General features: G+C 42.1%; 1 protein-coding gene across 4 annotated transcripts in view; it reads right to left on the bottom strand.

Annotated features, from left to right (window-relative positions):
- The window catches only part of FAM120A (family with sequence similarity 120 member A), a 103,473-nt gene that overhangs the window by 54,018 nt on the left and 24,067 nt on the right, over nucleotides 1-25,388 (bottom strand). For all 4 annotated transcript variants that reach the window (XM_082401037.1, XM_082401036.1, XM_082401039.1 and 1 more), the window contains exons 4-5: nucleotides 11,184-11,312; nucleotides 10,317-10,413 (exon numbers count right to left, since the gene is read on the bottom strand). In XM_082401037.1, coding sequence (XP_082257163.1) covers nucleotides 10,317-10,413; nucleotides 11,184-11,312 — 226 coding nt within the window. The remainder of the gene's footprint in view (nucleotides 1-10,316; nucleotides 10,414-11,183; nucleotides 11,313-25,388) is intronic.

The following is a 25,388-nucleotide window of genomic DNA, read 5'->3' as shown; positions in this document are numbered from 1 at the left end:
CATGACATAAAGCAATCAACTCGGCCCAAGGTTCAGAAACCTCCATATCCACAACACTCAGTCTCCTTGCGGGCCTGAGGAGAGGTGGGGGTGAGCACAAGCAAGGCCAGTAGGGCAATGCCCCCAGCATGCGGTGATGGGGGATGAGTGTGGCCTTCATGTCAAAGACACTTCAAAATATCATGATTTACTAATGTGATAAAAATGAGGAGACTCTTCAGGGCTTTGTTCACTTGCTGAACAGTTAGGTGTGGCGTGCCTGAGAGGACAGGCCGCGAGGGCCAGCCCAGGGCTACTACAAGACCCGGGGGTGTCGTCAGGACTCAGACTGCAGGAGACAGAGAAAACACACCCAGTGAGAACATACAACAGACCCTACTGGTGCCCCCACGGCCACACCGTCTCTTCCTTAGGTTTCTTTTAAAAACAGAACAAAACCAAGCCTAGAGCTACCTCAACGCGAATGTCATTTATCAGGAAGAGTGCTTTTCTAACCTCAAAACCTGAGGGACATCAGGTGAGAAACACACAACCCATAAACCACTACCAACTTGTCAAGAAAAATAAACACACATTTAATTTAACTAAAAAAAATAATAAAGTGCCCCAAACCCTCCCTCTCATTCTCTGAAAGGAAACTCCCACTGATGCCTAACCTGAGGCTCCCTGAGCCAATCCAGTCCTGGGCCGCAAGGACACTGGGAGCACTGAGGTTTGGGCCGTTGCTCACTTCTTACTACCCCACAAGACTCATGAGCCTCAGAAGCCATCATCTGTTGGAAGATCCCATCTCCAAGCGCCTGGTGCTCAAGTTGGAAATGCCATAGCCCTCTGATCTCAACTCGCATGAACAGAAAGCTTGGCCCAGCTTCCACTTTCCACTGAACAGAGATGGCTGCGGGACAAGTAGCTGGGAATGGTGACGCTGGCACATGTGCATGTGGGGCTGGTGTCCCATCTACACACTTGTCCACACGCTCACATACACACAAATGTTCACCACACAGACACACATGCACATTCGCCTGCACTTGCACACACAAGGAGACACTCTTGATCAAACAGTAAGTCCATGAGTTACGAACCTCCGAGTGTGAGATAGGTGATGCCGTAACTGTTAAAGTCCCTTCTCAGGTGATTCTGAATTTTAGCCAGATTTTGGGTGAAAGAGTATTATGAAATCCACTCAAGCTCTAATGCTGTAACTTAAGTCACTGTAAAAAGTCTAGTATACAATCCCTTGTAGCTGACCTGCCATACTTAACTTCAGAGTAATAAGAATGAGAGACTGGACTCTTCAATTATGCAGCAGCATTCAAGTGAAGATGAACATTTATGTTTCACTCTATTTTTGGCCATTATATGCTACAAAATTCCTGAAAGCACAAACTTTCCTCAAAAAAAAAAAACAAACAAAAATAAAAACAAAAAGAAAGAAACCCCTCAAAACAAAAACACACACAAAACTATAACTTAAAAGCAAAGATTTCCAAGGAAAGAACATTTTCTAAAATCGTATTTCAATCACTGACCTCAAATAAACCTTTGAGAACCCACAGGACTAGTTACTATTCTGTCATAACCTAGTCTACTAAGTGAATTAATTTGTCTACATTTCTCTGATGGCTGCAGAAATGCCTAATAAGCGAGGGCCTGCCTCTGCATACTGCATGCCTTCTTATAAATCAGTTCTTGTTCTCAATGCCCTAGTGCAGCTTAAGCAGAGTCATTGTCTGTCTTCTGTGTGACAAGGACATCTTTCTCAGAACTGACACCAGTTCACAGAGCGGAGATGAACACCACCAGTTTCTCATTCTCTTCCTTTCACAAATACTTACTAAGAGAGGTAGGCCTTTGTTAGAAAAGTATGCAGAATGAAGACAGACGAAAGGGAAAAAAGTATTTAATGAGTATTTGAAAAATATTTTCATAATTAAAAAATATTTAAATATTAAAGACTTTGAGAATAAGAGAAAGAAAGCATGCGTTGCAGCCCTTACAGCTGTGCTTAGTTAGCTGGGAACTCTCATAGATAAGACACTCTGTGCAGTATCCACTCCCTTGAATTACTCACTGTGCCTGTATGAAGCTAACCAGCTTTTCTCTAAATTAAAATAAGATTAAAAGAAGGAATGGCGTTAACCAAAAACTCTACTGAGAACTAGTCACCCCTACCCCAACCTAACGAATATTCATCTATTACTGGGCATGTTACTGTGAAGATGTTACATTAAACAAATAATAGTAACAAAGTAATATTTTTTTAATTCTATAATTTAGATGGGGGCTGATGCATGATTTTCAAGTGTTACACAAAAAACATAGCTTTGAAAATTTAAAGAATAAATAAACCAATATATTCCCTACCACCAACACTAGTTTTCAATGCTTGCAAAAAAACAATGCAAAATTTTCAAACTATGTTAACCATGTTGACATATTCACTCAATACCAACATTCTACAGAACTTAAGGTACAAAGTTAGATGAAGGGGAATTTTACGTAATTTGTTTTCATCCTCTCCCAAACAAATAGCTTCCGAAGGCAAGCTGGGGTGGGGGACAGTGGGAACCAACAGGACACTGGTGTGGCCTATGAAGCCTGGTAGGCCGGGCATAGCCAAGGAGGCACGGGGCTTTTGGGAAGGAGGAGACAGAAATCATCCCAGCTCTTAGAGGACTGAACCTTGTCAGTTTCTACAGAGTACCAACTCCCAAGAGCTCAGAGCTGGGGCAGCTGATGCCTACCTGGAGCCACAGTGCTGGCAAGGCCCCACAGGAAGAGTCAGAGGCCACTGTCCAGGAGAGAAGCCCTCACAATGGAAGGCTAAGTATAGGGCAAATTAAAGTAAGATCATGAATAAAGCAAGTAGGCACCTGAAAGAATTATGAGCAATGAAAAAACTTAACCTAGGGAAGCACATTTCAGGTTAATATATCAATAATTAAGACTTTTCTGAGAACTAGAGCTGTTCAACAATGACAAGGGCTGCTTTGACTGCTTGACTGTTGGTGTAGGAATATACCATGGTCAGGAGGTATCCTGGTGCTTACACAGCATCCCTGGTTATCCAAATCTCTTCTGTCCTTGAGTTTGGATAGCACGTGTGTAGACCTCAAAGGATACAGCATTATTCAAATCCACATGATACCTGAGTCTTGAAGAGCAAGAGTCTGAATAGTGAGAAACTTATCCCAAATTTTATCCAAATCTATTAAATTCCTGAGTTCACTTAATCAGGTTTGAATCGTAGGCGTAAAACAGCAAAAGAAAAGAACTCTTAAATCTCATTCAGCCACCTACATGGTTTTATAAGTCTATGATAAATCAAGACAAAGCAGTTTCTGTCCATCTGTGAATTCTAAAAAGCACAACCTAAAAGAAAAGTCTAAAGGCCTTTATTTGGAAGTCACTGATAAACTGAACTAGCAGTCCCCTTCTGTCACTGAATACTGAGAAGCCACCAACAGACCTGATGACAAGCTGTGCCCATCTCAGGAAGACACACCTTGCAGTCTTTTAAACCAGACAGCAACCGAAAGGAGATGTATTTTCAGTTCTTCTAAAATGACTAACTTTCAGGTTTTTAAAAAAAATGACCTTTCAAAAACCCGTAAGACCAGACAGCCTATAGCACTGCATACCACATCAACTGAAATAAACTGACTAAAAACCGAATGAAAGGTCACAGGAACAGACTGAGAGAGTCCACTGATCTACATAGGAATCAAGGAGAAAGAATAAGTGGACTTCCTATTTAACGTGATAGCATCTTAGATTCTCTTTGGCAGCATCTGTTCTGTCAGACCCCTCGGGGCTTGACATCAATGCCATTTGCATTAGCTTTAAAAAGATAAAAATTGAAAAAGATGAACATGCACACATCTCAAAAACAGCAAGTACAGAATGACAGGTACAATACAGCATTTAATTAAAAATCAAAACACTATGATTTATTATTCCATACGAGGTAAGGAACTATAAAAACCATTAGAGGGGGACAGACATGACCTTTCAGAACAGCCTAATGTATTTCTTTAAAGACATTTGTTAAACCTGTTTAGTGGGTACCCTAATGCTCATGATACTATCCTTTGTATTTTTCAGTTATATTTAAAGCTTTCCATAATAAGAAAATTTAAGCAAAAACCTTGGAAAGAGTGGGTTTAGTAATCAAAACTTTAAGAATGAATATAACTTGCCAAATTTCAAAAACTTATTAGTAGAGTAGAGCAACAGTATAATATCATATACTTGGTGACAAAAAATTTTTAAACTGATCATTATAACAGTAGAAAAACTGAAAATATTCTAGTGATGACCACAGAACATGGTTAAGTAGATTACAGCACATCCCCACTGTGGAACATTAGACAAGCTTTAAAAATACTAAGGCAAAAAAAAAAAAAAAAACAAAACTAAGGCAAACCTTTGTGAAGTTACAGGGAAGCTCCAAAGGCACACTGTCCGGTGGGAACAGGGCAAGTTGCCTTATAGTATGTACGTCAGTCCCACTATGGGTCCTGAGGCCTTGCTACAGCCAGCACTTGCAGCAGGCCTGTGTCACCCCTGCATAGTGAGCCTGGGCGCATGGACGATGGCAGGTGGACGAGGTCCTGAGGGCCATGTCACCTGGCATAGGGTAGCAGTGACGCTGAGGAGTTCAACAGTTCGAGCCACAGGAGCAGCGCGGGCAGCGTTCTGATCTCTCTCACTTCTGCTCCCCGGGCACATGTGTACATGCCATCGCCCTCTATTCTGGGCAGGTCACGTTATGGACTCTGCATGACCTCTGTGTCCCACAGTGGACCCGAATGAGTGACCTTGGGTCCTGGAGACCTAACAGCCTCTTCTCATCAGCTGAGGAAGCCCAGCAGATGCCACATCCTTCTTCACAGACTGTGTCTTCATGTTCAAGGGGGGGACACTTCCTGACCATCCCCTCTCATGCTGGGAGTGTGTGTTGTTGGGGAGGTAGAGATGTATTTTCAAAAAGACTGTCAACACAACCTAGAAGCCCAGCAACAATCAATAGAACAGTTTGGTGAGCACTGTGCAGACTGTGTAGCCTCAGGGACCCACCTTCTCAAGACACCAGGAAGTGATGCCTTCCAGTAAGGCCATGGCTCAGAATGAGGGCCCACTGACTGGTCCTTGCTTCTCCCTTACACTTGAAGATGCACCTTTCTGAGCCCTGGTCCCAAGAGCTGTGGTCCAGGAGCACCAACTACGGAGTCTAATTGTTCCTGTTAAGACAGTAGGCATTTATGTTCTCTTGTAGATGGGTCACCAGCAGTTGGCACTGAAGCTTGCCATCTGGCATTTTGTGAATCAGGATCCTCTGATCCAGTCAGGTAGAACGTGGCCAGCCTTGGGGGCCTGTCAGGACACAGGCTGATGCAGGCCCCTGACCTGGGCAAGCCCGTCCAGATAAAACACCCATGGGGCCTCTCTGCCAGCACCTAGGAAGTTTCTATAGCCAGAGGTCCTTTCTTTGTGGTCACTATGTAGAATTTGTTCTTTGCTTTAGCGGTGACAGCTCCTATTTCAATATGGTTCTCTTTGCACAATTCTCTATTATTTGTTCATGGTGGCCTGCTGCCCTGAGGGCTCCCTTGGTCCCCACCAGACCCTTACTCCTCTGTGCTCCGAGGGACCAGGGGTCACTATTACCTCCAACCTTCCATCTCCCTTCATAGTCCCGTCTCAGCTTTCATCATCAACCTAAAAGTTTAAGCATGCTCAAACTTCCCTCCCATTTCAAGCCCCACCCTTTATGGAAGCAATTGGAGGTGGATTTGGAGGACTGGTGCTGGCCACCTATCCCACCCTCTTCCATATTTTACAGCACAGAAGAAGCTGCAAAGCTAAAAAACTATTTTTCCTAGGACCCCTTGCATCTCGTTGAGGATCACGCAGGCGCCCGCACCTGCACGGGGTCTGGGAGCTGCGAGTGCCACAGAAGCCTCCTCCTCACCTCTGCTGACAACTGTTCTTGCCACGACTCCTATTCTGGCTGCTGCACTGCTCTCCCTGTGCCCCCAGCTCCACCTCCTTTCCCTGATCTGAGGTACACCATCTCAAGACCTCCATACAGAGTGCGCTCCACAGAAAACCTCCCCAGGGCATCCGACCTACTTCCGCTGCTCCAATTAGTACTCAGGGTACATACACAATAAAGAAAAGCAAGGGGACCATTAATACAAAATTCAGGGTGCTGGAGTACAGGGGAACGTGACCAGGAAGAGACAGGGATAGGGCTCTGATACTAGTAATATTCCACTGATGTTTATTTACTGTACAAATATACTGTGTGTATGATAGTTTCAAAATAATTTAAGTTTTTACAATGAAAAAAAATCTTTCAATGAGCTTTCATGGTCCAAAGTGTAAGTCTAAAATCTAAGGCCATGCATGGCCCGACAAGCATCACCTGACCATTCCTTCCCTTGCTTTCCTGTGCTCCAACCACATTCTTCTGTTTCTTCTACATCCTGTCCTCTCACCTCAGGACCTTTACACATTGTCTCCTCTGCATATATACTTCCGCTCTATCGTCATCTTGCTAAATTCCTACTCTACACTCAAACCTCACTTAAACATTAATTTAATTGAGCAGAACTAAACACTGGTTTAATCAAGTATTGTTTTAACCGGGTTGGTCCTCCTTGACCTTCCCGTTCACATTCCTGTACGATTCCTCGTCTCAATCATCTACAAGCGCAAGGATGACACCTATCTTGTCTACCACCCTGTCCAACACTCAGCATAGTGCGTGGCAGGAAGTGAATACATCAAAGGCTCATTCACATTTTTCAAAAAATAAATAGACTATTTTTTGAGCAGTTCTGCTTTACAGAAAACATAAGCAGAAAGTATACACCTTGCATTAGTGTGCTACATTTGCTACAACTGATGATCCAATATTGACGCATTACTATTAACTAAAGTCTATAGTTTACAGTAGGATTCCCTCTTGGTGTTGTGTATTCTATAGGTTTGGACAAACTTACAAGGACATAAATCCAGCATTATAGTATCATAAGGAATATTCTCACTGCTCTAAAAATCCCACGCTTTGCCTATTTATTCCTCTCTCACCCTCAAACCCTGGAACCCTTGATCATCTTACTGTCTCCATAGTTTTGCCTTTTCCAGCATGTCATACAGTTGGAATCATACAGTATGTAGCATTTTCAGATTGGCTTCTTTCACTTAGTAATGTACATTAAAGGTTTCTCCATGGGTTTTCATGGCTTAATAGCCAATTTCTTTTCAGCACTGTATAATATTCCATTGTCTGGATGTAGCAGTTTATTTATTCATTCACCTGGTGAAGGATATCTTGGTTACTTCCATGTTTTGGCAATTAGGACTAAAGCTACTATAAACATCCACGTGCAGGTTTCTGTGTGAACATAAGTATTCAACTCCTTTGGGTAAATACCAAGGAGCAGGATTACTGGATCTTGTGGTAAGAGTATGTTTGGTTTTGTAAGAAACTGCCAAACTGTCTTCAGAGTGGCTGTAACATTTTGTATTCCCACCAGCAAGAAATGAGAATTTCTGTGTTTCACATCCTCACCAGCATTTGGTGGTGACAGTGTTCCGGATCGTAAGCTATTCTAGTAGGTGTGCAGTGAGAGCTCATCTATTTTTCACTGAGGAAGGCCAAGAGGACACAGTGCATGCTTCTTCAGACTAACAAGGCCTCTGTTTTATTTGCGCAGCTTCTCACAAATACACTAGGATTAGTTCACGCCTACAGAGTCCACGTTCACAGACCTGAGGCGGGCCTCTAACATCTCTGTTATTTGCTATTTTTAAATTCTGCCAATGATTTTGGAGCACAGCTAAGGTTTAAGAACTACTTGTTCAACCAGGGAGCCAAATATTGCTGACAACTCAATTCTGACATATCTTACATTTAGACTGCAGATTCTCTGGAGATGGTGGACATTAAGTGCTACGATGGAAAGGAAAAAGTTATAATCATATCTAGATCCCCAATTCCCAACACAGTGTTTCTGGTAGAGTAAATGCTTGAAAAATAATATTAATCTCACCTGTAACATTTAAAAAATCTATCTAGTAGGTAATTCAGAAATATACATATATACAGATAGGTATTATATATTAATATATCCGTAATCTATAATATGTTATATAATGTAGATAATTTCTGGGAGTTCATAGTACAAAAACAGCATGGGCTGGAAAAAATTCTTTTTCCACCCTGAAAAAGACCACACACTATGCAGACCAGGCCTCCCAGCAATGGGACAGGGAGCATGTGCACTTCCTTTGTAAATTCCACACCATCCAATAACAGTACGGAGACCTGAGGTTTTTTCTCAATGCTGCAGAGAACCACGAACTCAGAAGGAAAGCACGGAAGACACAGCAGTCACCCCCCCAACACCAGTTCACATGGGGTCTGGCCAGGAAGGTTTTCCTTTTGAAAATACAGAACCCTGAGGCCAATTAGGCTTCTGAAAACTGTTCTGCGGTAGAATCTAAATGCCAGACAGATTTAGAAACCTCTGGGTAGAGTCAACTCTCCCCATTTTTCTGTAAGATTTCTTCAAAGCTCTACACATATTCCAGTTTCTAAAATGATTAATACAGACAGGGTCTAATGAACAAGAAAGTTATTTTCCAATATTGGTTCTTCAAAATTCTGAATGTGTTTTCCTATAGAATAACATAATGAACTATGGTTGGAAAAGACCACTTATGACCTACCTATTACTTATAAGAATATTTTTGTGGAAAATATGTCTTAGGTTCTCACTTGGGATGCCAAGAAAGTATTTCCCCAACTCAGTGTTGCCTCTTCTACGCTCTTGATTTCCGTTTCAGTCATCACTCTCCATTTAGTGGGTCCCTAACAGCACATATAGACGAAATCAATGAGCACTATCTCCAGATACTTTTACTTCTTTATACTTATCAGAAAAAAAAACAATAAAAGTGATTTTTACATTAATCTGTTTCTGCTGGCTCCAAATTATGTGTAGATATCTAACTTGAAATAAACCTTCCTTCCCAATCTTGCCTCAACCTCTCTCAATTTCATCCCAATATTCCAGGCCATACACTGAACTCTACACTGCCCCAAACTTCCTGCCCTGTTGTAATTCTGTGACTGTGCTTTGTTAAGTCCCTTGCTGTACAATTCAGATTACTGCAACAGTCGGAAGCAACGGGAAATGCTTTATAGAAGGATTTGTAGGTAGTTATCACCTACATTAACCTGCTTGAAAACATCACTCTAAATAAATACCCCAAATTCTTTACCAATTACACCACTGTTCTCCATAAACCACTGAAAGTGAAAGAGAATTCTAAGAGTATTGACTTCATTTATAAAATACTTACCTCATAATGTCCTTTGATGATTTAATAAGAACATGAAAGCACTTTAGAACTTATAGAACAGTATAGAACAGTAAATATTTTTAAGAAATTCAAACTTAAACCTAATTTAAAACTCACCTTCCTCTTCAGAACATCTTCCAAACTGTTAACAGCTCAGATCAATGCCAAATGTTAAGTCAAGTGTCTTTCTCTATCCTTTCTCTCCCCACATTTTCCTTCTCTTTAAATGTTCTAGTCCCAAGTATACTATAATGAATGATTAAAGTACAACTGTCATATGAGGACTAGACTGTCACTACAGACAATCTCAGGAACATGACTTCTTTCATTACGTGAAATAAGCACAACTGAAACAATGGTTGGCAATATGATTTCTCATAGCTTTACTGCTCTGGAGCCTAAGAAAGGCAATCTCACTCAGGAAGGAGGCTGGTATTTAGGGTTAGTGCTTTACAACCTCCCGTGAGATATTCACTATCAAGCAGCCTTCAGGCAAACAGTTTATAACTGTTTTTTATTCCCCAATTTCAAATCTCTGAGTGAAATTTGATCTTTTGTCAAAAAAGGCAACAAAAGAGGAGACACAAATCCACTGCATTTATGAAGGCACTTATAGATCCAGAGGGTCTTCTATGTCCTTGGTGCTCTCTGCAAGAGGACACCTCACTGACAGAGATTTCAGCGTCACCGTCATCTGCTAGCCTTGGTCCTCATGGCTGCCTGCTCTTCTCCTCCAGTCTCATAACTTTTCTCTTGCTCTTCAACACTTTCAGGAATTACCACTGAGTCTGCCCAGGAAGTTCTGCTATACTTATTTGTATAACTATAGAAATCTCAATTCAAAAGAATAAACCAACAAGATTACTGGTTGAATATTTAAATCTCTTTGGTTATTGCATGGTCAGCATCCATCACAGAGGCTTTGAGTTACTTACCTAAGTAATGTGGTGGGTGAAATGCCATAGGCTTACTAGTCGCTGAATAATATCCAATTGCTCTCTTAAATCGAATAACTTTGTCATCTGTTCTAGACTGAAATAAACGCAGGAAAACCTTTGTAAATCAGTATGCCACTGGTCATGTGTATTAATATATTTTTATAATTCAGCACATGTATAATAATCTGCGGCCTTTCAAGCTAGATGAGAGTTTAGAATGACATTAAAATCTTCAAGGAACATCAACAGATTATCATTAAAGAAACAAATCGAACATTAACTCTCTTAGAGCAATGTACTTATCAGAGTCTGACATGGAAGTCAGGAGACCTGAGTTCTGGGATGCAGTCCTCCAACTTTTCCTTGGCCAGGTCTCTGGTGCTACCCAGAAAGGTTTTACTTTTCATCTCCAGCAAGTGGGGGAGCAGTTTTAGTTCTTCAGAGAGCAAACAGGAAGTCACACAAACTTCACCTCTTCTACTAACCCTGACCCCCCTCGCATCCTTACTTTCCAAAAAAGGAAGAAGAAATCCCTGATCATCACCTGAAGGGATGGACAAATCAGAGATCCACAATTCCATTTGACCCATTTGATTCATCTGTCTTCTTAGTAGAAATCCCATTAAATTATGACGGCAAATCTAGGAGCAGCAGAGACCTTACCATTCATCTACCTCAATCCCTCCTCTGTGCAGGCCGGAGGGGAGGCTGGAGGAGCTAGGCGAGGTGCCAGCCCTCCTGGCTGGCAGAGGCCTGACAGCTGGGCAAGCACTCCTGGACACGGCTGGTGTGTGCCTCTCAAACCCCTTCCAAACCCAGCACACACCAGAGCACAAAGCGCTACCCAGGAGCTTGTACTTCTACCTGAGAATGCTGGAAAACATCTTTAGCTATGGCATCCAAGTCCGAGGTATCCTGGATGTTGCGAACGTAGTCAGCCACAGCCTTGATCACCACATCACACGGTGGCAAGACCAGCTGGTGGGCCCGGACCTAAGAATACAAGCACACATGTCAATACACTAATTCTAAACACAGGCCCAGAAACTCCAGGTGATGTTTCCCTTCTAAGGGCCTGATTAGTATCAATTTGTGATTTCTTGGCCCCAAGACTCTGGTGGTCTGAGAGTCAAGCCCTGGATCTCCCTTTCAGTTGTTGAATATAACTCAGCTGCTTCAACCTGGCTAGGTAAAAGAGCGTCTGACAGCCTTCCATTACTTCTGGGATGTCTGCAACCTGCTCATGTGAGCACAGCACAGAGAAGCCCTGGGCCACAGATGCTTCCTTTCTTTCAACACCAGGCACCAGGAGGCTGTGCTGGATGAATGCAGCCCCAAGCACCTGAGACCACTGCAAAAAGCCAAGGTAAGCTCTGAAGGGGAGGATAATGGTATCCCTGACTGCTGAGGGGCATGTCCGGTGAAAGACACATGGAATAAAGTGTAGGAATATTTTCTATCCAAGAATAGTTGATACCAGAAAAAGGTAAGTAAGCAAATTTTTTTTAAAAAGGTTTGTTTTGGACTTTTTCATGAAAACTAAAAGAAAAAAGATACCTTAATTTAACAAAATTAAGGTATGCCCATGTTCTTAGAAACAAAGATGAATCAGGTACTAACTCTGTTTATAAAAATTTTTTAAAAATTGAATGACAGTATGAAATGACATTTTATTTCCTATTTAGTCACAAAGATCATAAAGATAAAAAAGATGGCAAAACCATCTAAAGGCTTTGTGTTTCCAGAGCTGTGCACTCCTGCCCACCACACCTATGAATGTGGTACGTTACACGGCAGGAGGGGGTAGGTTGGCTGTCTGCTAACCTCAGGCCAAGCCTGTTACCCTGGATTATTCAGATGGGCCCAATGTCATCACAGGACCCTCTAATGTAGAAAGGAAGGCAGAGGAGCAGGTTTCATACATGAGGTAGAGCAGGACTCCATCGGCCATTGCCAGCTTTGATGATGGAGGAAGGGCCATGAGCCACGGAATGCAGCCCCTACAGAAGCTGGAAAAGGCAGGAAACACTCTCCCTGGAGCCTCCAGAAGAAACACTCCCCCTGGCCCTGCTGATACCTTGATTTTAGCCCAGTGAGACCCACTTTGGCTGTGACCTCTAGAACTGTAAGATATTATTTGCTGTTTTAAGACACCAAACATAAATAAATAAAAAAGGAAAAAAGGAAAGAAAAAACAAAAAAAATTAACAAATAGAATGAAAGAACTTCTGGAAAAATAGATATTTATACTATTAGGGTATCATCATGCAAATTTTCAGATGCACATGAGTATATTCAATTTCTCTTTAGAAAAGCAATGTTTTTTTTTTTTTTGGGCTGTGCCGCACGGCATGCAGGATCTTAGTTCCCCGACCAGGGATCGAACCCACGCCCCCTGCAGTGGAGGCGCAGAATCTTAACCACTGGACCACCAGGGAAGTCCCAAGCAATGGTTTTCTTTTGAAATAATGTTTTCCATGTTTGAAAATGTTAGCTGCTCCGTCTCCTAGGGAAGCATGTATCTCCTTGTTCTGGTCAGTGTTCATCACAATGAACTCCAGGGAACTAGTAAAATGTCTGAGGCTGCAGACCACAAGCACATTCCTAGAAACCCAATTCCCCCTCTGCAGAATGAAAAGCTACTGACACACACACGCTTCATGATGAAGAGGTCCCTGGAACAGTGCGTTCCAGCCAGTCTGGGAGCAATGGAAGTTCTGTCCACTCCCCGCCTTTTGGGGTGTTTAATAGTCCCACAGCCAGGACAGCGAGGAGGGCCAGCTTGGTGGCAGCCCCAGGAACGAGGAGTCAGGACAGAAACCCTGAGCTGTCCTACCGTCGACATTTCCCCCTTGGTGAGCACATTCCACAGGGAAGGGGACAGCTTTGCCTGAGGACAGTCTGCAATGGCCAGTGGGCTCCAGGCCCTTGGACAACCCCCTCTCTGGGCCTCGACTTTCTGTCTCTAACTACAGTTTGAGACTAGTTGCCCAAAGAATGCCCCCTGGCAGTCAGAAAGCCTAGGGTTACCTCATTATGTTGCATACAGTACTGGAAAGGCCGGCCACTGTAGAAGGAGTTTATATATAGAACAAATGACAATTAACATGGTTAGAACAGAATTTACTGGGTACATAAACGTCCAAAATATGAAAAGGGCTTTCCTCCAGCAGCTGGGAGCTAATGCGGTAGTGCAGGCAGCCTCTCCCAGCGTGTGCACCCTGACACCGGGACACCACAGACGACTGGGCAGCCGCATACTGTCCCATCCCACCTCAAGTGAAGATGACAGAGTCTGTCATTTTGGTTCCTGTGGATATCCTCGTCTTCACTACCCCCACTCCCCACAACACTAAGGCTATAAAATCCTTGAAGTGAGCAGATCCTATAATTAGAGGGCCCCTAAATCCTTCTGAGAGGCTAATTAACACCACCCTGAAACTGCGTCCTTTATAATTTCCCATGGCCCGGACTCCTCCCTCACGCCCCACCACCCCTCGCTCCCCCAGCTTCACTCCTAATCCAGCCTTCCAAATCCAGCTCAGGGTGAGCACCCACATCTTCCTCTGAGACTGTTGGTGCTACTGCTCCCAAGCCGTATCTTGGCTGCTCTTTAAATGCAAGTGAATCTAAAAACAAGTTTCACATAATATCATTGCTGAAGCAGAAGAACCTGATCCACTTCACTGCCATTTGGAAAAGAGCAAAGTGAAAGGATTACAAATCTTGGCAATTTTCAGGAAGAAAACTAGAAACCTGATTTGATCAACATTCACTTGTGGGTAAGGTATTATTCTAGAAAATAAGAATATGGAGCAGCTCCCCAGTGTCTTGACTTCAAGAAGCTCACATTCTTATTGGAGAAAAAATGCTGACCAGACTCCAACAGGGCCCTCAGAGGACACCCTGGAGGAATCATGGCCCAGCTGAGGAGGGAGAAAGGCTTCTGCATCCTCTGTGGTTCTCAAAGTGCAGGCCCTGAGATCCAATCCAGTGCCGTCTTGGAGCCCCCAAACCAACGAAAAGAGTTGTGTGAGGGGGCTCTGGCAGTTTGTTGTAATAAGTCCTCCAACCACTAAATCACTGAACACACCTTGAGGGCTAGTATTTTCTAAAAGAGTCAAGAGTAAGGAAAACATTTAAACACCAAAACCGTTATGGCTATGCCTTGAGATTCTTGAAGAGTTATGACGTGTATCAATATCTTGTATACATTTGCTTAAATATAGCTGTGAAAAGGATGATAAAATGCAATTAATCACAAACAATGCTAAATGTGAGCTCTGCAGGTGGAAACTGTTATGCAGATATACCGAAGGATTTAATGGATTTGAATTTAAAGTATTTAAAGTATTAAGTGTCAACAAAGAAAAATTCCATCACGTTTTATGAGCAAGGGTCACCAGTAGGCTCACAGGGAAAGGAGGGCAGGCCTGGGCTCCCTCCTGCAGAAGTGTCTGCATACAGCTGGGGCTGTACTGTCCTGTGATTGAGTTCTTCTAGACTATATGCCACACACTGCTCTCAGTATGCATCACTTCATTTAATCCGCAAAACAATGCTGTGAGGTGTACTCCTAAATGTACTCCCCATTTGACAGGAGTTCATTCAGGCACCCATATGAGCCAACGAGGTGAGTAGCTGGGCCACCGCCCGACCTGCAGACTGCACACCTGGCCACCACACTCTGGTCTAGTCATCTCTAAATTATGCCTCTTTTAGCATTAAATGTCCTTTTCTATGAAATGATGGTAGACGGCGAGTTCCTTTTTCCTCTAACATTCTTATTTAGAATAATTAAAAGTTGGCAACACAACAGTAGCCCTCCCAACTTTTGTCTTCCCCAACAGATCCGTGAAACCCAAACCCCTGTTGTCAACAAAAGGAGCTACAGAAAGATTTTCAACAGGAGAGGTATGAAATCAGGCCTGAGTTCCAGACACATGGAGGATGGGCATGAAGGCAGAGGAACAAAGGAGGGAACATTTAGCAGCTCCTGCGTAAACCTAAGTAACGATAACACAGGTGGTCGAGAAGGACAGGATGAGCAAGGTGGGAAAGGTCAGATGTAGAGTCAGATGCAGAGAGGAGAAGAATCAAAGATAATTCTCAATTTCTAACCTGATGACTGCAGGGACAGTGGTATCACTAGCGAGAAACAAAATACAGGAGGATAAACCTATTAAGAGAAGGTGACGACATTTCTAAGTCAGAAACATCAAATTTGGTGCACAGGTGCAGTGCCCAAGTGGAGATGACTTGGTGGACAGTGGGATACACCCTGCAGTTCAGGGAAGGGGTCTCTTGGGAGAAGTACACTGGAGAGTCATCAACATAGTAGTTGAAACCTTAAGGGCAGATGAGACGTGCCAGAAAGAAAGTGTGAGGCTCACAGCAAGGTACAGAGATGGATCCTAGGGAATGCACATGCAACTAGAGGAAGCCAGCTCACACGAGAGACAAGGAAAGGATGTGGAAATAAGGAATACAGAACAAAGCTGGGGTCTGGGAATCAAGGCAGGAATTTCCCCAGAGGGGTGAGGAGAGCAGGATGACTGACAGTGTCAAGTGCTCCAGAGAGGCTGAAAATCATTTGACAAAGCATTTGTCAAATCCACAGCCTTGGACAAAGACCCAACTGTGTCCACCAGAGATCGGTGGGGAGGGGCGCAGGGGGCGGTGAGGGTGGATTAAGCTGTTGGGGACATTATGGAAGGCTGCCTTCGGGAGAGTCGAGGATGAAAAAGAGAGTTAGGAGAATATGGGAGACTAGACCGCATTTACAAACTGAGGGCCAACGACCAAAAGAGGGGGGCGTCTACACAGGAGCAAGGAGTTGATTGGACGAAGTAACGCAGGGCTCCCTGGATGTGTTCAGTGACAACAGCTCAAGAATGTCAGTATAGTCTAGTCTCAGGAAGTAAAATGGGCCTGGATGAAGAAGAATGAAAACAGGGGAACGAGAAGCTGAGGACTCTCACCATCCTCGGATAAAGGGCCTCTCTGTAAGAGAAAGTGTGAAACTGAAGAGAGGTCTGAAGAAATGATGAATGTTTAAGATAAATATTAAGGAGAATAAAAGGATTAACTGCTGACACTGATAGTTTGGTTGAAGTTGGAGACCATAGTTTTAAGAATCAGTTTTACTGAGATATTTTACTTAAAGTAAAATTCATCAATTTCAAGCACATAATTCACTGAGCTCTGATAAACGCATACATTAGTGTAGGCACCGCCATAGTTATGAAGTATAACGTTTCTATCACCTCAAATAGTTCCCTGTGCCCCTTCCCATCATAGCCCTAGGCAACCACTAACCTGCTTTCTATCACCATACTTTTGCCTTTTCCAGGGTTTTACATAAAAGCAATCATATATTTCTTTGGTGTTTGACTTTTCACTTAAGATAACGCTTCTAGGATTCATACATATTATAAGAAAGTAGTTGGTTCCTTTCACTGCTATCAGCATGTCATTGTATGACTGTCCCACAATTTATTCATCCATTCAGCAGCTGACTACTGCTTGGTGTGTTCGAGACTACAATGGATAAAGCTGCCAGGACACTCAGGGTTAATTATTTTTGTGAACATAGGATTTCATTTCTCGTGAGTAAATGTCTAGCAGCGGGATTGCTGGGTTATATGGTAGGTATATGTTTAACTGTGTAAGAAACTACCAGACTGTTTTCAAAGTGACCAGTCTGGATTCTGCTTCCCAGCAGCCACATCTCAGAGCTATGGGTGCTGACATGCACTGACACTTGGCATCATCTGTCTCCTTCATTTGGCCCATTCCAGTGGTCAGGTAGTGCAGCTCATGATGGCTTTAATTTGCATTCCCTAATTCCATGGAGCATCTCTTTGTGTGCTTACTGAATATTCTGCAAAACGTCTGTTCAAAACTTCACCCATCTTTTTTTTGTTGTTGGGCTGTGTATCTTCTTATTGTGTTGTTCTTTACATATTCTGGATACAAGTCCTTTACCAGAGATAATATTCTGCAAATAGCTCCTCTCCCTCTGTTGTTGCTTGCTTTTCATTTTCTTAACTAAGAAATCTTTGACTAACTCAAGGTCATAAAGATCCTCTCTTATATTTTCTTCTAGAATAATTTTTATATTCTTTTAATTTTTGCATATGGATATCCAGCTATTGTAAAAACTAACCCTTCCCCATTTAGTTACTTAGGGACTTCTGGTGAAAATAATTAAATATATATATAGGTCTATTTCTGGACTCTGTTCTGCTCCACTGATCTGTTCGACTACCCTTATGTCAGTGCCACACTGAGTTGATTATTATAGCTTTAAAGTGAGTCTAATACTAAGTCCTTTCACTTTGTTCTTCCTTTTCAACATCTCTGATGCTATTCTAGGTCCTTTGCAATTCCACATGAATTTTAAAATCAGTTTTTCAATTTCTACTTAAAAAAAAGCTTGCTTGGATTTTGATTGGGATGCAGTAAATCTATATAACAACAGAGTCTTTTGAGCCATCAACACGTACATTTCTTCATTTATTTAGATCCTTCTTTAACTTAGACCGTAAGTTTGCAGTGGCATCCATTAGCTGTGTGGTTCTCAAATCTTCTCTAGATAGTACCTATCTAGGGTGGAGGGGTCTGCTGGGCAGGTGAGATGGAAGAAGGAGCAAGAGAAGGGTGATGTTGGTACAACCAGTTCAAGATGACCCACCAAGAGGTCCAGGCCAGCTAGGGAAGAAAGAAACAGTGAACAAATAAATGGGCAGAAGGCCCCAGGGCGGGCAAAAGAGCCAAGTGTCAGCTTATGAGAATACTAAAGATAGAAGTGGTGGAGACAAAAGGGAGAAGGGATATTAAAGTGTACGATAGGAAATGGAGCTCTTCTGGGAGAAGACCCAGTGTATGACTCAGGGCCTAGAAGGCTGCAGTATAGTATACACTATTTTACTGGAAACAACATGCAGCCAAGTTGTCTGTGGGTAATCTCCAGTACTCTGACCTTGCCTGAGTCTCAGAAGAGCTATCAAAGGACACCATCATGAAAGTAAAACGACAACCCACAGAATGGGAGAAAGTGTTTGCAAATCATGTATCTGGTAAGAGACTTGTATACAGAATATATTTTTAAAAAAACTCTTACAACTCACTAATAAAAAATTTTAAAATGGACAAAAGATATGAATAGACATTTATCCAGAAAAGGTAAACAAATGGCCAGTGAGCACAGGAAAAGGTGCTCAACATCATTAGTCATCAGAGAAATGCAAATCAAAACCACATCACACCCACTGCAACAGCTAAAAATAAAACAACAGACAATAACAAGTGTTGGTGAGGTTGTGGAAAAGTCAGAAACCTCACACATAGCTGGTAAGAGTATAAACAGTATAGCTACTGTGGAAAACAGTCTGGTAGTTCCTCAAAATGTTAGGCATAGAATTACCATGTGACCAGCAATTCCAGTCCTAGGTATACACCTGAGAGAAATGAAAACATGTCTACACAAACACTTGTACTTGAATATTCACAGCAGCATTACAAAGCCAAAATGTGGCTGAACAACCTGAATGTCCACTGACTGATGAATGGATTAAACATGGTAGGTATACCCACACGACAGACTATTTTTTGGCCATAAAAAGAAAAAATGAAGTGCTGATACATGCTACAGTGTGGACGAACCTTGAAACAACATTATGCTCAATGAAATAAGCCAGACACAAGAGGTCATATAATTCCACTTATGTGAAATGTCCAGAAGAGGCAAATTCATAGAGGAAAAAGTAGATTAGTGGTTGCCAGAGGGTAGAGGAGGGGGAGAAATGGGGAGTGACTGTTAACAGATAAGATACTGGGTTTCTTTTTGAGGTGATGAAAATATTTTAAAATTAGACAGTGATGATGGTTGCACAAACTCTGTGAAAGCTAGAAACCACTGAATTGTATACTTTAAAGGAGTAGATTTTATGATATGTCATTATATCTCAATAAAACTGTTATAAAAAGAAAATTTAAAAAACATTCTAACCAAGAATGGCAATTTGGAAGTAAACTGCCAGCAAACCCCAATTCTGTCACATGTCCTTCTGGACCCAGATTGGGCTAGTCTCAAGAAAAGTGACATCTCCGGTTGAGCCGCCTGGGAGTGCTCAGAGCAGAGAGACCACTGGCAATGTGAGGGGTGTATGTGTGCACACCCAAGACACAGTGTCGGGAAACTGCCAAAAGAGCCACATTTCCAGCAGAAGTGATCTCTTCCAGTCAGAGTGATGGAGAAGGCCTACTTATGAACAAGGCGGAGATTGTGGACCCACAGGGGGAGGAAATAAGCTTGAAAGTGTCTGCACACATTTTTAAAACTGAGAATATGCCACTTATTTAACATAAAACTAGAAGATTCCAGGTCATGAGAAGAAACAGAGAAAGCAAAAATACCCTAAGTAAGCTTCTTTTTGTTTCATTGACCCTATCACTCACCACCCCAGGAATCAGAAGTCGGGCACTATAAACACTGTATCTTTCAGACTGCATTTGGACCACGAATCTCCCCTCCTCTGGCTAGGTCATGCATTTCAGCTCACTCGGAAGAATTCTGCCCGCAGGCCCAGGGCAGGCCCAGTCCCTCAAGAGGAAGGAGCTAAACTGAAAGCAATCCTGTAACAACTAGGGAACACAAACCCCTCCCATGACTCTGTCCCTCCTTCCCAGCAAAGTGACCTGTGATCCACCCACAATCTGTAAAACAGAGACAGTAAAGCTATTCTTGAGTCCCAGTGATTTCAGCAGATTCCTCAGAATGCCAAGCTTTCCATCTTCACTTTATTTATTTTAATATTTATTTATTTTTGATGTGGACCATTTTTAAAGTCTTTATTGAATTTGTTACAATACTGCTTCTGTTTTACGTTTTGGTTTTTTGGCCCTGAGGCAGGCGGGATCTTAGCTCCCCCACCAGGGACTGAACCCGCACCCCCTGCATTGGAAGGCGAAGTCTCAACCACTGGACTGCCAGGGAAGTCCCCCATCTTCACTTTAAAACCAACTGGGGACAGGGAAGGAAGCTCTGATGGGAAGATATAAACAAGCAAAAATCTTTTGAGTTCAGTCTTTTATTTTCCATTTAAGGATTCCATATATAAATTTTAAATGAGCAAAGAATAAGACTTCTTACTAAAAGCAAGTTTCCACGACCTAAAAGCTTAAAGCCCAGTACCGTTAATCTGTGCACTGAAATTCCAGACTGTTAAGAATGTGCAGCTCACTGAATGCATGATGATGATGACATTATAATAATAATATTAGTAGGATGTACATTTTAAAACAATTCTGGAGTACCAAATATCAATCTGTTAAAAGTGGTTCTCTTCCACGAGTGCAATTATAAATAGCTCTCACTTCCACAATGCATAATGGTTGAATTTTTCAACCTTCCAGGCCCCTAACGTTATTTTCTCTAGAGCCCAAAAAGTCTTTAGATTTTAGGAAGTACTTCTTAGCTCTTATGAAACTATAGGATGACTTCTTGAGATAACTTCAATTAACTCTAACATGCAAGCAGGAATTCCTTCTTTGGAAGGTCTTAAGTGCCCAAACTGCCACCTCTTGCAATGCCTTAAAACAGCAGTCCCCAACCTTTTCGGCACCAGGGACTGGTTTCCTGGAAGACACTTTTTCCACGGACAGGGAGGGGGATGGTTTCAGGATGATTCAAGCGCATTACCGTTATTGTGCACTTTATTTCTGTTATTATTACATTTATATAATGAAATAATTATACAACTCACCATAATGCAGAATCAGTGGGAGCCCTGAGCTTGTCTTCCTGCAAATAAGGAGCACACAACCTAGATCCCTAGCACGCGCAGTGCACAGTAGGGTTCGCGCTCCTATGAGACTCTAATGCCGCAGCTGACCTGATATGAGGAGGAGCTGAGGCGGTAATGTGAGAGATGGGGAGCAGCTGTAAATACAGTCGAAGCTTCACTTGCTGGCCCGCCGCTCATCTCCTGCTGTGCGGCCTGGTTCCTAACAGGCCACAGACCGGTCTGTGGCCCGGGGACTGGGGACCCCTGCCTTAAAAGGTGGAACTCAGAATAATTGAAGCCCATCATCTTTCTATTCATGCACAATTTATACTCAACTTTCTTTCACAAAGGATCCCAGAAAGTCTGATCATCAATCTCACTCTGGTAAGGTTGCACAGTACGTTAGATATACCATAAAACTCAAACTGCCTGAAATCGTGCTGCTCTTCTCTCTGGCAGCTGGATCCACAGTGTGAAACCCAGACAGGGGCCACGTACGGTGGATATGAAGATCACTGGTTGGCTGGCCACTGATCGCAGCAGGTGCAGCTGCGACCCGCTCCCCCTTCAGGGAAGCCAAGAGAGAGGAGATCCTTCGAGTCCGGGCTTCATCCTGAGGGCCCCCTGCGAGCCTTGCCATGTGCCCTGACCTTGGGAAGGCTGGGGCTGCATGGACTGCATGGTGACACACAGATGGCCCTTCTGTCCACCTCCACGTTCCTAGGGACCCTAACATGCTACTCACCCAGAACCAGCCTCCCTCCTCCCCGGGGTCAACTGCCACATCCTGTCCCTAAAGGTATGGGTAGAAAGGATTACTCAGTGACTTTTGGTGGCACGTAAAAAATATAAAGTTAGAGATACCTTCTGGTAAAACTCTAGGTAAATTTAAAACAAAACATTCCTAACCTGACCTGACAGACTGCCCTGGTATACAGCTGCCTCAGGGAAAAGATAATGCTGGCAAAGGAAGGTGACTTGGGACTTCCCTGGTGGCGCAGTGGTTAAGAATCCGCCTGCCAATGCAGGGCGCACGGGTTCGATGCCTGGTCCGGGAAAATCCCACATGCCGCAGAGCAACTAAGCCCATGCACCACAACTACTGAGCCCGTGCGCCACAACTACTGAAGCTCACGTGCCTAGAGCCCGTGCTCTACAACCAAAGAAGCCACTGCAATGAGAAGCCCACACACTACAACGGAAGAGTAGCCCCCACTCACCGCAACTAGAGAAAGCCCATGCACAGCAACGAAGACCCAATGCAGCCAAAAATAAATAAAATTAAAAAAAAAAAGGAAAGTGACTAAAAATAAGTGAACCTGAAGGTAGGGTTATATCAATAAATACTAAAGACTATTTAAATCAGAAAGAGAAATGTACAAGAGCTAGGACTTAGAGCTTTGAGAAGAGGCAGAAGCAAGCAAGGGAACTTTCAAGGACGTATTTTAATTTAATTGGACACACAGAGGGAGAAGGAGTTCAAGAGAAACCAGCACCTGCCTGGCCCGGGGCTGATGGGCAGAGCTAGGCTTGGGGGGAGTGGCGGTGGGGGGGAGGCAGTGTGCCAGGGGAGGGGCACACTGCCTGCTTGCCACAATTGGGGTGGTAGTATAGAGAGACCAAAATAGAACCTGAATAGCTATACAGGAGAACAACACTTGTGGGAGGTCTGGGGAGAGGAAACGCGAGCATAAAACTTGCAAAGTAGCCTGTCCAATATGAAGGAAATGGTGAAGGGACTCCGGGGCCGGAAGTACTTGGGGGGGTCATGAATGACTGATGGGGATAAAAACTTGAAATACATGAAACTGAATACGAAGTTTAGGAACACAAAAACCATTAAAATGAATACAATGGTTGAAATGTTGACAGGGGTAAGATTATGGTATTACATGTTAAGGGGTGATTTGAATTTATTAGATAATAAGTTCATATAACACCAACCCTCTGTGAACAATAAACTGGTAGATGTGACTTTGGTGAAACACTTTGGCAAAATAAAGGATGATAAAAGGAATGCTTGAACTTGGGGGTGCAAAATCAGATATCTTTAAAAGCTGTGTATACAACATACTGTGTTAAAAAGGAACAAATGAAAATCATAAGAAAGTTTCATAAACAACAACTAACCAAATTTTCAAAAGATGTAGTTAGTTTTATTACTGTGAAAAAGAAGAGACTAAAAAAGCAGATGGGATACAGATAATTCTATACAGTAGTAATGTTCATGAGAAAAAAACCACATTCAATATCCCACAGTCTTTGTTAAAATGATTAAAATGATACTATACACAGAAAACTATGTATAAAAGGTCAAAACATAAAAGTTATGCAATTTTTGAACTCAAAGCTGGACATGCTTTGCTTTTCAGAATGTGACTTTAAAAATCCTACAACTTATTAACTCACTGAAAAATTATTTTGGACTGCTTCACTATGCCATAAAAACACCCAGCTAATATTTAAAATACACATGATGATAATGCAAAAAAAATCTGATTTGCTTTAAAAAAAAAACCAACAAACAATCCTATAAACAACTTTCAGAGAACAATAGAAAAATGTGAACATGGACTTAATATTAAATGACATTAGGGAATTATTGCTAATTTAGTTAATGTGATAATAGTAATATAATTAAGAGATTATCCTTATTTTTAGGTGGTGGTGATGTAAACCACAGTTCTCACAGGTGAAGTGTTATGATATCTGCAACTTACTTCCAAATAGTTGAGTTAAAAAACAAACACACAGATACAAATATACTTTAGAAGAAACTGTTAACAACTGTTTAACCAAGATGGTGGATATATTGATAGACATTTTCTATTTCAACTTTTTACATACTTAATATTTTTCTTAACAAACTACTAGGAAAAATACATGATAATGATGTTTGTAACCTATCAATAGTTTGAGTTGGTTTTCCAGTAATTCTTCAAACAGCTCCTCACTTCTAACCTCTGACACATGAAACAAGGCAAGCTCAATTTAGATATATGTATATGGTCTGGGATCCTGGGAGCCTCTCACCCCGGCTACTCAAAACTCTACAAACCTTCTAAAAAACAAGCCTTCATTTTGTCTCAACTTATAAAAGCATACTGCTTAATGAACCTAATGAGCACAATACTTCTTCTGAGTCCACCTGATTTCAGACTATACTTTTCCTATTCTGCAGTTCAATAATGGTATCACCAGGAGCTTGGAATCAAGATTACAAATTGTAGCACTCTGTAAATGAAAATACATATGAAGAACACTCTGGCCAATAGCAAATAGAAAGCTGTTCCCCTTCAAGGACAAAAAAGCAAAAGAAAACAAGTAATTTCTAACAAGAGGAGAAAAACTGACTTTTGAACAGAAGTTTTAAAGCCCCATACAAAGAACTGTTATGATAAAAAGGAAAACATCAGGACTCATCAATAAGAAATGGAAAAGAAAGGGGATTCTAGGCAGCAAGAAACAAGATGAAAGAGGCAGGAAAGGAATGCCGCTTGAACTTGCAAGTATCACAAAAGCTCACTATAAGCTAAAACACAAAAACTCCAATTTGGAGGGCAATTCTGACAACAGGAAAAAGTGCATTCAGAAACCATTCCATGCAACCTCCCTATTACTATGAGGAACTGAGGCCCAGGCTGCCAGCCAGTGTAGGTCCCGACTTCCCAGCTCCCCACCTAACAAGTGGCAGTTATGATCACAACACTAAATAGCAGAGAACACCAGAGCCACTTTACCCAGCAAAGGGAATACGGAAAATCACAGGAAGCCACTCACAAGTACAACTCCAAGTTCCCTAGTGGCTCATACCAATTTCACTACTATGTTCACATCAAACCGTAAACCTTCCCACTCTAGAAAATCAGTTAAGTGAGTCTTCTTGGATGTCCATTACTTTCACAAACAGGAAGGGGAGAAAAATAAGAAAATAAATATTAACAAAATAGTACAAATGGACCACTTCTCTAATGAACTTGGGTCTCCTCCATCATTCAAATAGCATTAAAACTGTAAATCGATTTTTACAATATTGAAAAATTAGTAAGAAAATTATGAAATTTATCAAACTATGCTAAGATGTTGATCTGAGTAACAGAAGATGGTATTATCTACTGAAAAAAATTAATACTTGTAGGTAAGAAAATTAATACATAAAAACTTTAGCTAAAAAATTTCCACCTATCTAGGTATACGGCATGAAGAATTCCTCTAAGGGAATTTTTAAGTACATTTATATATTTCCCTAAAATATAGGTGCTGGGAACAAGATAAGACA

This window comes from Balaenoptera borealis, assembly GCF_965194805.1.
Source record: "Balaenoptera borealis genome assembly, chromosome: 8".
Lineage (NCBI taxonomy): Eukaryota > Metazoa > Chordata > Mammalia > Artiodactyla > Balaenopteridae > Balaenoptera > Balaenoptera borealis.
This window is presented reverse-complemented; position numbering and strand designations above follow the sequence as displayed.